At 44.4% G+C, this 14481-nt stretch overlaps 3 protein-coding genes across 3 annotated transcripts; 1 reads left to right on the top strand and 2 right to left on the bottom strand.

Moving 5' to 3' along the window:
- Positions 1-2910: 2910 nt before the first annotated feature.
- Positions 2911-3828, bottom strand: PtA15_9A692 (uncharacterized protein; the record flags this gene model as incomplete). The annotated part of the gene is made up of 1 exon (XM_053172928.1): positions 2911-3828. One exon carries the CDS (start codon positions 3826-3828, stop codon positions 2911-2913), a length of 918 nt encoding a protein of 305 aa, XP_053024120.1.
- A 6020-nt stretch (positions 3829-9848) lies between these two features.
- Positions 9849-10491, bottom strand: PtA15_9A691 (uncharacterized protein; the record flags this gene model as incomplete). The annotated part of the gene is made up of 2 exons (XM_053172927.1): positions 9849-10148; positions 10222-10491. The coding sequence occupies 2 exons, from the start codon at positions 10489-10491 to the stop codon at positions 9849-9851; spliced, it is 570 nt and encodes a 189-aa protein (XP_053024119.1).
- A 2868-nt stretch (positions 10492-13359) lies between these two features.
- PtA15_9A690 (uncharacterized protein) lies at positions 13360-13935 on the top strand (the record flags this gene model as incomplete). The annotated part of the gene is made up of 3 exons (XM_053172926.1): positions 13360-13373; positions 13459-13767; positions 13902-13935. 3 exons carry the CDS (start codon positions 13360-13362, stop codon positions 13933-13935), a joined length of 357 nt encoding a protein of 118 aa, XP_053024118.1.
- Between the last annotated feature and the right edge of the window lie 546 nt (positions 13936-14481).

Below are 14481 nucleotides of genomic sequence, written 5' to 3'. Positions count from 1 at the left end.
AAAAATTGTGGCTGGATTAAACTTGTCTAATCCAGGATCCCTCCACGTTTCTTTGGTGAGAGGAGGCTGTAGCACTCTCTAGCACAGCTTGGCAGCACTCTTCTGAAGAGGTAGCATTGCCAGTGGATGTGCATTCCCACCAGAATAACCTTGAATATCTTCTTATCTTGAATCTGCTCAGTTTCTCTCTCTCTTTCTCTCTCTCTCTATTATTTGTATTTTCTTTATCCAAAGAAATCCAAATATTCCCCTCTTCTTTCTTGTGTCCTGTGAGGCTGCTGTCACTATAGAGACTCAGGCTCACAATAATGTAATATACAATTTCATAAGAAGTGCGGGTGCAGAGACTAAAATCATTCTAACCAAGTGAGAGAGATAATGAATGTATAATGATATGTTATGTCCTAGAGCAGCGCTATGGAGAGCGGGAGCAGCGCGCAAGAAAACAGAGTAATGCATATATGCTTAAAGTAAGTACAACCATAAACAGTATAAATAAAGATCAAGAATTAACAAAAAAAGAAATCAAATAATGAGGAAAAACTTTGACATGTATGATGAGACAATCATAGCCAAAGACAGGGAAGAGAGAAAAGTTTTCTCTTTGAAAAGAGTCGGAAGAATTTTCTTCTTCCCCTGAGAGACAAGTAGATCAATCATTTACTTGAATTCTGAATTGAAATCGTGAAACAGGTAACATATACTACTTAGAATGACTCTCTACTAGACTACTATTAGTAGTACTCAAGTATTAGACTCTTTTATCTAGTGTTATTCCCCATTCTACTTTAGAGATCGGAACCAGACAAAGATTGATATGAACGTCTTGTTACTTTTCTTCAGATCCTCTAGAATTCACCAAGCTATTGTACTTGTTAGAGATATTGTTACCAGGTACTCATCCTGTAAGTTGAGACTCCAAATCCTTACAAAGATTATAAGATATATTTCTCTTATAAATATACTCTCTCTAAATTCCTTTCTTTTTATGAATATCTCTATGAACTTCAACTACTATCTATAAATACTACTGAGTTTTTGTTAATAACCCAACCGCACGTTTGTAGCCAGAAAGAAACCATAAGATCATATAAATATCTTTGATCTAACCTCTGATAGATTTCTATTGGAGAGGCTAGCACTAGCAGCTTAAACAGTCCATCAAGACTAGAATAATAGGGGGTTTCAAAGTTGGCCAGATGCAACTTGCATGTACTTTTGCAAGTTGGTGTTCAAGTGCATTCTTGAACACAGAGTTGCAGAAGTGCATGCAAGTCACATTTTACCACACCCCCCAAACCTGCTTGGAAGTTTTTTTGAATTTTGGAGTTTGAGGAAAGCCTTGAAAACCAACTGGCAAAAGTGCATGCAAGCATGCATGGCCGGCTTTAAATCTCTCTAATATAAGCGATATAGACGCAATTTAAAATACTATTGATCTCTTTTTTTCCTTATTCTATTCTTTCTCTATTAGGGGGGTTCACAATTGAATTTTACTAAACTTTGGAGCCAAATTTAAGGCCCTTATGAACAAAATTTTAAAACTTTGGGAAATTGCACAGAAGCAGGTGATACTGATCAATCGGTTCAATTTATCATTTTTTTTTGAAAAAATCTTCATCAACACCTTAAAATGTGTCTCAAAGTTCCGTAAATTTCAATTGTGAACCCCCCTATTGTATCTAGACTTTTATAGTAATTATACATATATAATTACCATCCTTTTGTCCAGCTTTTCCTCTACGCAAGTACACCAGCTGACAGGATATATACAACGCCCTGGATGACTGGTACAGACCGGTCATCAAAGGGATATGTACAACCTCTTGAGGTCATTGAGGGGACTTGACACTCTCAATGGCCAGTACAGACAGGCCATCAAGAGTATACAACCCTCTCCATGACCTGTCAGTGCCGGTCATCAAGGGGACTTGACACTCCCAATGACCGGTATCAACCGGTCATTGGGAGGACTCAACCCTCTCAATGACTGGTACTGTGCCGTTCATTGAGAGGGCTTTATCCTCTTGATGACCAGTCTGTACTGGCCATTGAGAGTGTTGAGTCCCCTCAACGACCGGTTGATCCTGGTCATCCTCAAGCTAGCTGCGTGTCAAACACGCTATGTATTGACCAGAGAGTCCGTGCTCTCATTTCACAATTAATTTCAGCAAAGTTGGGCTATAGATTTGGTAACGGTCTTGAGGTTTATTTGTCTTGTGTAATTTCTCAGGACGTACATGTATCAGTACATAAAGAAAAAAAAATAGAAGCCTCAGCAGTAGCATGTTGAGCTGATCTGGAGCAAAAAAAAAAAAACAAGTTTATCATGGAATGAGGGAGGTACAAGGGGAAAAGTGAAAAGTGGGGTGAAAAATGCATCTCTGTGCGCCAGAAAGGGGAGGTACAGTATAAGTCCCTCCTGCCAAGGGCTGTCAGAGGCTTGCTTTGCGAGTCACACGCCCGCAGCAGCGAGGGACTTTGTTAAGTTTGATCAGTGGTAGACCGCTGCGCTGCGCTAAAAGTGCCGCTGATGTCAGCGCAGCGCAGCAGTTTCACTGTTGCTCCAAATTATCAAGAAAGTTGGAGGAAATACTTTGTTTCATTGGAGGAAATATTTTATTTCCAATCAAATTGCACAGAATTATTTGCAAAGGGGTTTGGTGAATATTTTCCCCAACAATTGCCTAAAGTTTCCCATAATATTTCAAAAACCCAGGAAATATTTTCAACTCCATCCATAAACTTCTAGTGCACCTGTGGTGTAGTACTAATGAATAGCTGAAACTGGAATTGGATTTAGAGAGCAGTGTCACAGAAGATATAGTCCCTGTTTGAGTTGTTTGATATGTTGTCGAGCAAGCCGGTGTAAGTTATAGACTTCGCTGGAGTGGGACGTTGGTACGAAATTTATGAATCCTTCAGCAAGTCCGCACTATGCTTTAATCTTCGTATTGTGATGCTGACTCGCGTTCTCATTCGCATGATCTTCCTCGTTTCATGACTCGAGGAGTCACAAACCCAGTCGTACAGTTGATTTGCTCGAATCCCGTGCGTCCAATCATAGCGTGCGTCCCGAGCAATGATGTAACCAGATCGTTGCGCAAGGTAAAGTTGCCGACTGACGTTTTTCTCACGTTGACCGACGGGCTCGAACTGCATAGCGACATTAGATCCAAGAGAGATTCCCAGAATAACTTCGTCAAACCTTTCCACCAAATCTACGTGCTGTTCGATCCCCTCTCCTGGCCTGTAGAGATTGATGATTGCTTGCCAAGGTAAGTTGACCTTCTCAGATCCAAAAAATAGATCGTTCAGGTGGTCAAGGTTATCGGGATTCACAGTAGAAAGTATGGATGGTAACCGACGGATAAGATCAATCAAAAAAGTCGGCCATTGCAAGAATGATTGTTCTTGATCTGCCAACTCTTGCTGGTGGATACCATGGTTATCCTGAGTTGATAATTGTCGAGGAGTATTTGGACGAGAGAAAAACATCATTTGGTTGTTGGATTGATTGTTAAAGAAGTTCAATTCGCTGATCTCAGACATCCATTCTGTCTCGGTCCTGTGATCTATTAAGTTGGGCAAGTAATAGAGGCCTGGGATGGCTGAAAACGGTAAGATCGATTGATCAATGAGATCAAAGAAGCACGCCGGTTCGACGTGGTCGATTTCGGTTCCCGACAACCGTTCACCGGAGGTTTTCTGTTTGAATGTATGCTCAGCTGGATCTTCAGTGCAAGCTAGTTCCGATGAAACAACGCTGAAGAGTGAACTGGGGCTCAGCGGAGCCTGTTCTTCAGGAGAGAAGTCAATCGCGGTCATTCCTCCACCTTGTGAGACGCGAGTGCTTTATACACGATTAGAACTCGGTAGCAACGCCGTTGAGCTTGATGCTTCCTACAACCTTCATAGAAAAACATCGCCCCGCTTAAGTATCTGTCGGAGTAACCAAAAGATGTGGTCAAGTGATGATGATAAGACTGGAAACGTTGGACGTAACTCACACCACACCGCCAACGACGCAGATAAGCTGGACACGACCACGATCGGAACTGATGTAAATGTTCTAGTCTGGGTCCGCGGAACGCACCACTCGCCACTCGCCAGGAACCAATCAGTGGGACTCGAACGAGCCTTATCAAAGTCCCTCCCTATGCGGGAGGTCGGAGTTCGGAGTTCGGGTGGTGGTTCGGGTGGTAGCTTAATGTCCACTCAATTTAAGATTGGTCTTTTTCCTTGTTTTCCATGGGTGATACATCCGCAGGCTGCTTACATGATGTAAAGCCACCATTCAGAGTACAGGGAGTGGTGCCATCAAACCTGATAACTTAAGTGTTATTATGACAGTGAAAAATGGTGAGAAGTTCCAAAAATAATGCTACATATCCTCCTAGATGCAGGAGAAGGAAGGGGTCATTTGGCTCAGTGGAATCTTCATGCTATTCCTCTCAATTGAGGAGGTACAAGCAATAGAATAGAATGGAAAACAGCAAAAAAAGAAAAAAGAGTAGGGCAAGCACTGGCACATAGTGTATAAGTCCCTCCTTTGGAGGGTCCCTGCTGGACGGTGTCCCCCCTCCACAAAAAGTCTTAGTTAAGTTAGCCCTCTAGGCCTAATGTGGGGGTTGTGGCGCGTAGGCCACCCACCAAAAAGTGATGGAAATGCAATCTTTGAATTTTCCAGCCCACAGTTTTGGTGCTGGCCATCCCAGCTACCAAAACTTAGAAGCTCATTGAGGGCACCAATTTTTAGAGCTGACAACCCCATTGATCAACCACTCACTGGAATATTTTTGGTGAATTTTTTCTTCAAAGAGGGACTTCCACAAGTTTGGGACTCAAAGCAGCGCAGCGGCGGGCGCGCACAGAAAGGAAGCTTGCATTTTGTGCGCGCGCAAGTCACAAGGAGTCCGAACTTCTGCTTAATAAAACTCCCTCCCTCCATTCTGTGGGAGAGAACGTTCTGAAATCCCAGACTGCCAGACCTGATGCTCAGGGATGCGAGTGCAGATGGCTTTTGACCAACATGGGGCATTCAATATTGAAAGCCAAGAACCTCTTTTTTGGCAGGGGATTTTTTTCCTGGAATCTGGGACCTGCACGAGCTCCTGGAGACCTGGATTATAATTTTGAACCCCCCTATTTTACATTTCCCCTCCAAGCTCTGCTTACGCTTGCGTGAGAGCTCCATAGCAGTAGCACATCAATTACATACTCAATGCGCTGCCACTATTTGGGAAATGAAGTAATGGTGAAGCCGCTACTTTGCAGCGGTAGCACATTGGCACAGCAATGCGCTGCACGCTCTTCCAAATTGAGTGTATTGGTGTCTGATTTCGCTACAATGCAGCAGCCAGTACAATACATTTATTGTAATGGTTTTGGTGTTGCTCTCAATGAACAGAACAGCAATGAGTCATGACTTACCTGTTCCAGTTCCAGTCATGTCCATCAAGGGTACTCCCCTCAACAACCAGGACACACTGGTCATTGAGAGGAGTTGTTACTCCCCTTGATTATTGCACCTGGATTATCCTCAATGAATTGTTTTCAGTGATTGAGGGCAGTTAAAAGTGGACCAAGGGCCAGGGGCGGGGGCTACCTGCTTCCCCTGGCAGGGGCAAGCAGTACTTGGTGTGGTACCCAGGTACCACACCTCTTTTCACCAAGAAAACAGGCACCCAGCACCGCCTGGCGGGTGCAGGTGGTACCTGCCGGGCAGTTCCCGGTACTGCCAAATGGGTACCAATTCACAATCTCTAATTTTCTCTACTTACGTTCCCTGGGTATGTTGAACAAAACCAGTTGCATTACATTTTCCCCAGATTTGGATAAATTAGGTGTAAATTTCTGAAGGAGCCCATGATTTTTATTTATTTTGTTCAATAAGGGAAAGGTATGGGCTCAATTTGACACTAAACAATCACATAAACTCAGGCCCTGTTTGCAATAGTGGGCCGCTACGCTAAACTACGCTATTTTAGCCCTAACGTTTAGCGTAGCGGCAAAAAGCGCTGGCCTGTTTTGAATAGCGTTAGCGCGCTGTTAGCGCCGCTACGCTGCGCTAACTTTCATCGGCGCTAACAGCACGCCAATTTTTGTTTAGCGTTAGCGCTACACTACAGCCGCTACGCTGCGCCACGTTGCGCTAAGGCGCTTTTAGCGGAAAAAAGGCCTTTTTTTGCCTCAAAAAGCACTTTAGCGCAGCGTAGCAAACACTCTTTTGCGCCCTGCGTGCATAGCGTTAGCGCCATTGCGCGAATCGGCGCTAACGCTATGCTAAAAGCTAAAATAGCTTTGCACACTGTGCGCGTAGCGTTAGCGCAGATGCGCGCGATTGCGCTAACACTACGCTAAAAAATAGCGCATTTGCGCTGCGCTACGCTACGCTAACAGCTATGGTAACGTAGCTGACCCACTGTTGCTGTTTGGAGCCAATATAATTGCGCAATATAATCTGGAATTTTGTGACATCTGATCAAGTTTTGGCGGACCTGATAAGATGTCACATAGGATGCCAGGCAAAAAAACTCATATATCACTTGGATTATATTGGCTCCAAATGGGGCCTCAGTATGTTGCAAGGAAGCCAGGTTTAAACTTCTTCAGGTTGAGGATTGAATCCATAACCTCAACCTTCACTCATGCAAGGGAGGGAAGCCTTGAACTAAGGCCCCGTTTGGCACCAATATAATCAGCAATATATTTCACAAATATTTCACAATTATATCGGTAAAATGCCGATGGAGTTTGGCAAACCAACATATTCAAAATATGAAATAATTTGTAATTAGAGTTCCTACATGCCAATATATCAGCAGCTAAATCAGACCCACCCCTTGCAACTCCCAACCAATTATTGACCTCATTGAGTGGATACAACACTCCACTAGCTCAATGTATCCACTCAATGACCAACAGTTGGTCATTGAGTGGACTTATATATCCACACAATGGCCCGGTTGGTCATTGAGTGGATACAACACTCCACTTGCTTGATGACCCTCAATGACCAACCAGGTCATTGAATAGACTTGACCACTCAATAGCCCGGTTGGTCATCAAGTGGATAAATACTCCACTTGATGGCCCAGTTTGTCATCAAGTGAAGTAGGTATCCACTCAGTGACCCGGTTGGTTGTCAAGTGGAACATACTCCACTCAATGACCAACCGGGCCATCAAGTGGATATAAGTCCACTCAAACCATCCTGTTCATCGGGTGGACTACAATAAATCCACTCAATGACCGACTGGGCTATCAAGTGGGTGAAGTGGGTCATAGGCTATAGCCACTCGGTGACTGGGTGGGTGGTCATTGAGTGGAGGGCAATTTTGTCCATTTGCTTTCTTGGTTGATCCAGAGGTGGGTGGTTGGCTGGCTGGGTTCATTTTGATGTACTGAAAAACGCCAGCAATATATTGAATTATATTTTATTTTGGGTAAAATAATCAAAATGTCACGGATTATTTCACCAACTAGAGGCCAAGGCGGCTTTGCCGCTGCAAACTCAATGACCAGCCTCCCACTTTCAATCATCCCTCCCCTTGACAGGCTAACCATATTTTATAGTCCAAAATGATTTGAAAGCTGGCCAGACCGATGCAAAGCATCCCAAGAGACACACATTAAGCCCAAAGCGGCTTTGCCACTCCAAGACATCACACCCCGCATCCAGCTGCACCCCACCCACACGTTGGAATGAGCACCCCCAGGCACCACATCTATACCATGTCTATGTAGCTAGATTAAGATAAGGCCAAGCCAGCTTTGCCAATGCAATATCAGGGGTCCAGCAAGAATCTCTCTAAGATCATTTATTCCCCATCTTACCATGCACATCACTGATCAGTAAGAACCTTGCCAATCACTATTAATCTCACCTAGTCTTTATTTTCACACTAAAATGTGTCATTATGTGGCATTAAGTGTAAACCATTGAATTTCAAAAACAAATGTTTTGGTGTCACCAAACTTTTGGGGATGCCTTGGTTTCTACAATTTTCCATTATGTTTGATAATTTCTGAAGATTAAAGCAAACAAACCCTAAAATCGTTGGTTGAAGAAGTAGTTTAACTTTTAACCTGTCCTTTCTGTCCTCAATGAGTCAAAGTTTTCATGCATTTCACTACAGATTGATTATCCTGTCTCTTGCTAACTGATACATCAAGTGTGCTGTTAGACTCAAACTTTTTATGGCACATTGAATTTATTTTAATTTGTTCATGAATTAAACCTGATTTTATTGATGCAAGTTCTTATAGAGGAAAATATATATATGTAGGTTGGGGCAGTCATATGAGAAAAGTCTTTATCTTGGATTTGCTATTTATTCTCCATATGATTTGAGTACATACACACATTTATTGCAGTCAGTCAAACCAAACTACACAGAGCAAGAAAAAAAAACTAAGAAACCTGCAAGAAAAAATCTGGGAGAAATCCAAAAGCTTTGTTTTTGTGTTTCCTTGGGTATAAAATTATCAATTTTCTGACAAATATGTAACCAATTCCAATGATAAGTAAATATGAAGTTTTAGAATATATCAGAGGGAGGGACCTTGAGAGGGTAATCTTAATCAGACAGCACCAGGAAAATAAAATAGTCAGTTGATGACAAGTGACATTACACCAGCTCCAGCCAGCTACCCACCATCTATCCAATATCTATCTACTATCTACCCCAATTTCCAACCATCTCCTCAACTTCCATATTTTACCAAGGAGGTCCTGTGCAGTTTTTGATGAGCCCAACTGATCCTCAGTTCTGTTCAGCTGATACTCAGCTTTGACACCCAGTTCATACTCAGCTTTTCTGCCCAGCCCATACTCAGCTTTTTCACACAGCTTACTCTCAGAAATGGAATAAAGCCTTTTGACCAGTCATTGCCCAGGTGATGCTCAGCTTTGTACTAGTCCTGGCGCAGCTGATGCTCAGCTTTGTACCAGTCCTTGCTCAGCCTTTTCCTAGTCCTGTCCCAGCTGATGCTCAGCTTTGGCCCAGTCCTGGGCTCGCTGGCCAGCTGATGCTCAGCTTGCTGAGTATCAGCTGAGCCAGGCCAGGGAAAAATATGGGAATCAGCTTGGACAGGACCAGAGCTGAAAATCAGCTAGGCTAGGGCCAAAGCTGAGCATCAGCTGAGCCATGGACAAGGCTGAGCATCAGCTGTGCCAGGGCCAAAGATGATCATCAGGTGGCCAGTTCCAAAGCTGAGCATCAGCTGGGCCAGGTGAAAAACTGAGCATCAGCTGAGCCAGGGTAAAAGCTGAGAATCAGCTGGGCCAGGGCAAAAGCTGAGCATCATCTGGTTTTTTCACATTGAGTGCTTTGATCCTGACACCTATCATGTGAGCCCTAGATGTGCTGGTGGAGAGGAGCAGCATTGGAGCAGTGTTGGAGCTGAAAAAACAGCTGTGTCATGTCACTTGCCATCAAGTGACTACTTTTTTTTTCCTGGTGCAGGGTGCACAAGAAGGTTTAGCAGCTTTGACAGGTCTTCTAGTCAGATCATCAGCCAGCCTCAGCCTCATGCAACTTGTTTTTTTGTGATCTGATGTAGGGGTGTAAAGGGGCGCCATCTGCAGATCCTGTTTAACTGCCATTAGAGAAAAGGTCGACCTCAGACAAGAGCAGACCGCAGAGGTTGAGCTGGGTGGCCGAGCTTATCAGCGGTTGCGCAACAGCGCCGGGGAATTGTTACACTTACTTTTTCCTTAGCCAAGATGTGGGCTTCAACTTCTATCTCATGCTTCTCAAACTCGAGTCTGTTGAGAGCTTTGGGTTGACTGTCTCTTGTAGCTTGCAAAGCAGAAGCTACTTCATCAACCAAATCAATGGCAATCAACGGCCCGTTATGTATTGGTGGGACTCGGGAGAGAGCAGTTGCAGTGACAATAGCATGGTTGAGGATTCCAGCAGTGGGGCCCAAAGTGGGGTGATACCGTTGGTAGGCAGGTCTTGAAGTAGTTCCTGCTGCCGGGTCTGGAACTTGACAACCTGCTTGATCAAGACATGGTTGCATACAAACTTGCCGAGATCAGCCTTGACAATGACAAGGTCGTCTTTCCTGACGGGATGGTTTTTGGCCAGCTTGGCAGGATTGATGGAGTTAGCAAGATAGAAGAGCTTGGTGCGGCCCGCCTTGAACCCAACAATTTAGAGTCTGCAAGTGGGGAAGGACATGGAGGGGCACGCCTTTTCCAAGTTCGGAGACCTTGTTGCGTCCTGGACCGGGCGCAAGGGAGGAATGAGAAGAGACAATCAATGGTGGTGGGGTGTCGTTATCTGTGACGGCCGGGATTTTGTGAAGGAGTGACTGGCCACAACAAGGAGGGCCACAGAGGCCGGAGTTGGAGTAGATGGTACCCCGCTGCTGCTGTGTTTGATGAGGTTGGAGGCGGCACAGGCCAAGGGGGTACAACTTCAGCAACTTGCTGTATTTACTCAAGCATCCTGCGATGACGCTTGGTCTCAAGGTCAACATGATCATGCCAAGCCCTCAAAGAGGGAAATGAGTCCATGATATTTTCATCTATTCCGCACGACTCCAATACGGTGATCCACCTTTATGCCATGCAAGTGTCAAATTGAACTACTCCTTGTTGTGAGTAATGCGGCGAACAACTCACAGATAAATAATTACAGCCATTCCAAAAAAAGCTTGGCTTCTTTGGAAGGAATTTCCGCTGGAAATTCCTTCTGGATTTGCCAATGTATGTGCATCCAACATCAAAGCTGGACACATGATATCCAGACCTGCAAGCGCAGTTGCTTGCAGGATCCCACCAATCAAGCCGTTTGGTAGCGGAAAAAAAACACGCCAGCCGCTGGGACCAGCACCATCCAACCTCGCAAACAGGATCAGTGTGCCATCCAGGGTAAAATCAGCCAAATTGCTTGATTCTGAACTCATAATTAGGAAAAAATGAAAGGAAGGAGATGATTGAGGGCATCTGGCTGCTGTATATAGACTCTGCATATAAGAATGAGGTGGGCATGAATATACATATGTCCAACATTGCCAGTGATTATTGGCAAATCCAAGACAAAGTTTGGGTGGAAATTCCTTCCAACAAAGCCAAGCTTTTTTGGAATGGCTGTATATCAGCAATGGAGAATTTTCCCTCTCCCATTCCTGAGCTATCCCCTCGGCCCTCAGTTATCATTTCCATTTAAATGAGCCTCCAGGTGCTGATAAGATCTGTGTATGCAATATTGGAGGATTTTCTGCCAACCTGGAAACCCAGATTTTCCCGGATTTTGAAGGGAAATCTAGGCAGATCTAGGATTTGGGATGATCAAGCCCAGATTTCCCCGCAAAATCTGGAAAAATCTGAGTTCCCAGATTGACGGGAAGTCCTCCATTGAAGTTCATGGCATATCCTTCAAATTTGATTCAAGAAAATCAGTGCCACGAGTCAAGGAGAGTGAAACAGATCATTTGAGCTGGGTGGGTCGGCAATTGGCAACCACTCAATTGGTTCCTTGCAGTGTTGGACAACAAGTGAAGGAGAAAGGTGGCTCTTGGCTTGAGGGTTGGTATTCAGTATCAAGATTGGTTGGTGCTGGTTACCTTGTATTCTACTAGGGTCGCTTGCGTCAACGGTATATGTACGGTATCTGCAAGGCAGGCGTTGGGGGTTAGGGTGAGGCGTGTGTTTTGGCTGGGCTGGGGGAACGGTTGGGTTGACAACCTTGGGGGAATATGACTCGGCCATTGGGGAACACCACTGCGGTTAACATAAATAGAGCAAGTAACGGCCTTCAGCTGAGTTCCCCAGGGGTTCCGGTTTCGTCCTGGCCCCTCCCTGCAGGCCCCCTACTTCGCTTGGATAGGCCCCTGCTTGAGAATAAAAAAAGCTGGTCATTTTTTGCTTGTTGCACTGTCACAAGCTGGAGGGTCTATCCATGGCACATAGTGTTTGGGGATAATCTATTCAACAGTGGCCATCATGTGGCTGCACGTCAAGAGTCAGACTTAGATCTTTTTTGCTGTGTTTATGTGAATTTAATAAACTTGGATTGCCGAACGGGGCCTAAGCTAAACACACTATACCATGAAACATTTTGCCCTTTTTTCATTTAACTCAATCCCCTTTCCAAAAGTTACTAGATCAAAAAAGTTATGCTACCCAAAAAATAAAAAAAATCAGGTTAAAAGAACGGACCTACTTCACGCAGCAGAGAAAAACTCTTTGTGCACAGAATGGACCTTCCCCCTAAATCGAGCCCACTGTGCGCACAAGCCAAAAAATACTTTGCACACAGCGACTTCCCCCAAAAGAAGGAGGGAGTTTTTCTGGATTTAAGTTACTTTACAGCAATATCTTTTTACATTTCCAAAATGTTCAAGTTTGATAACTGAAAAGATGTTATGTTATCCAATTAACCTGCTGTAACATCAAGTAATGTATCTGCCCACTGCTGTTGGGAGCATTGATAGCTTGCTTGTTTTGAAAGCTACACATAAGGTTCCAAGAATTAATGAATGCACTTACATTGTAACTTTCTTTCTATAAAATTAGATTTGTAAAAAAAAATTAGAACAAATGAGAGAAGCAGAAACAAGAGAGAAAAAAATTGCAAGAGTGTGGTCTTGAGTCTGGGTGACTATTTCTCAAATCCAAGTTTATTAAATCCACACAAACGTGGAAACCTAGATCTAAGTTTTGGCATATTTTTTTGATTAAAAAATAGCACAACAGAAGAGCACACAATTTAGACAAAGCCATTGAAAATATCCCCAAAGACCCAAAGGCCCTATGGATGACCCTCCAGCTGTGCCATAGCAACAAGCAAAAAAGGGCCGGTTGTGAAAGAATCTGTGAAAGAGCCATCAAGGAGGGGCCTAATCAAGCAACTAGGGGGCTTGCAGGGAGGGGGCGGATGAAACCGAAACCCCTGGGGGACATTCATGCCTGACATGCTGGCCTCCTTATATACCCGCTCAACCTCTTTTGCCACTGGGTATGACAGTATGGATCCAGTCACACTTGTTACCACGCCCATGCCGTCGCCTGCTCAACTCAACGCCATAAACAAAACCAGCCATTGCACACTGTCTCTGCCGCCTTGGCCATACGCCAATCAACGCGGCAACTACTACCAGAATCACTGTACATTCAAAAGCCACATCTCGAGTCAAATGGGGGGACTGGGGAAAGCCGGGGAATGATGATTATGGGAGGAGTGACACATACCACATATAGTAACCTCAGGTAAGTTTTCGCAACTAGAAAGGCCATTCTATCTTTCAGCTGACAGTCCAACATTTGTAAATCCTAGGACTTCCTTTCCTTGCTTTGATATTATTCTTGATCTAAATTTCTTGCAGGGCACGAATCGGATATAAATGCTGCATGTATGGTAAGCCCCTCGCTTTTTTTACCCGGTCCGACTGCCTCAATCCTAAAACTCATTGTACTTGCTTGTCATTTCAACCATGATACAGCTTCTTTCCCAACGGGGATGCATTTGCGACGGGCTCGGACGATGCCTTGTGCTGGCTGTTTGACCTGAGGGCCGACTGCGCGCTGATCAGTACACACATGACAATGTACTCTGAGACTGCGGGATCACCTCAGTTGCCTTCTCCGCCTCCCCGGATCCTCTTTGCGTGCTACAACGACTTCAAATGCACCTTCTGGAACACGCTGAAGGGCAAAAGAGTTGGTGTTCTGGCCGGCCATGAGAACCTTGTCTTTGCGTCCTGTCTGACCAAATGGCCCTTTGTACAGGTGGCTGGGATAGTACGCTCAAGGTCAGCAGTCTTCACATTGTCTGCCCGGATTGTCTTGCTCACCTTGTTCTGGTTCTTGTTGTGTTCGCTTCTGTCTAGGTCTGGACATGAACAAACACATCCGCATTGAAACCCCATCGCTTGCAACCTGGCAGGACCAGCGCACTCCACCGTCATGTCAATCCATGAAAGCCTCGCCAACCAAGCTCCTCCTCTGTCCGGCATCAATCCAACAAACTATCAAGAAATCATTTTTCTACCAATTTATTCCATTCAAAGAAATCAAGATGTGTCCACGCTGCTCAAATTGATCTCAAAATCTATGGCTGACGTCTGATCATCTCCAGTTTAACCTCACTTGGAGCAACTCCATCCTCACCTCTCATTGACAATACCTCAAGAACCATTCCAACAAGGTCGCGCCGACGATGCGCTTGGTCCAAAAGGAACTCCTTGACTCCCATTCTTCCGTATTTAAACTGTAAGTCCTATCTTCTCCGGAGATTGAGAAGCATCTCAGGCAGATAGACATAGATCCAGATGCCTTGTACTGACTCCTCCTCATTGATGGTCATGATTGTTTTGCTCCACAGATTGAAATCAAACACTTCTATGCTCTGCTATTTGATTGACCAAAATAATCTCTTGCTCTTGGTTTATAGATTCTGGTGGTGATGGTCTCAAATGTTTGGCTGCATTTTCTCTTTTTTTTTCATAGGTTCATTTTTTGATTTA

The sequence above is a fragment of the Puccinia triticina genome, chromosome 9A (genome assembly GCF_026914185.1).
Source record: "Puccinia triticina chromosome 9A, complete sequence".
In the NCBI taxonomy this organism is placed as follows: domain Eukaryota; kingdom Fungi; phylum Basidiomycota; class Pucciniomycetes; order Pucciniales; family Pucciniaceae; genus Puccinia; species Puccinia triticina.
Note: the sequence above shows the minus strand (reverse complement) of the source record. Positions and strands in the feature narration are given on the sequence as shown.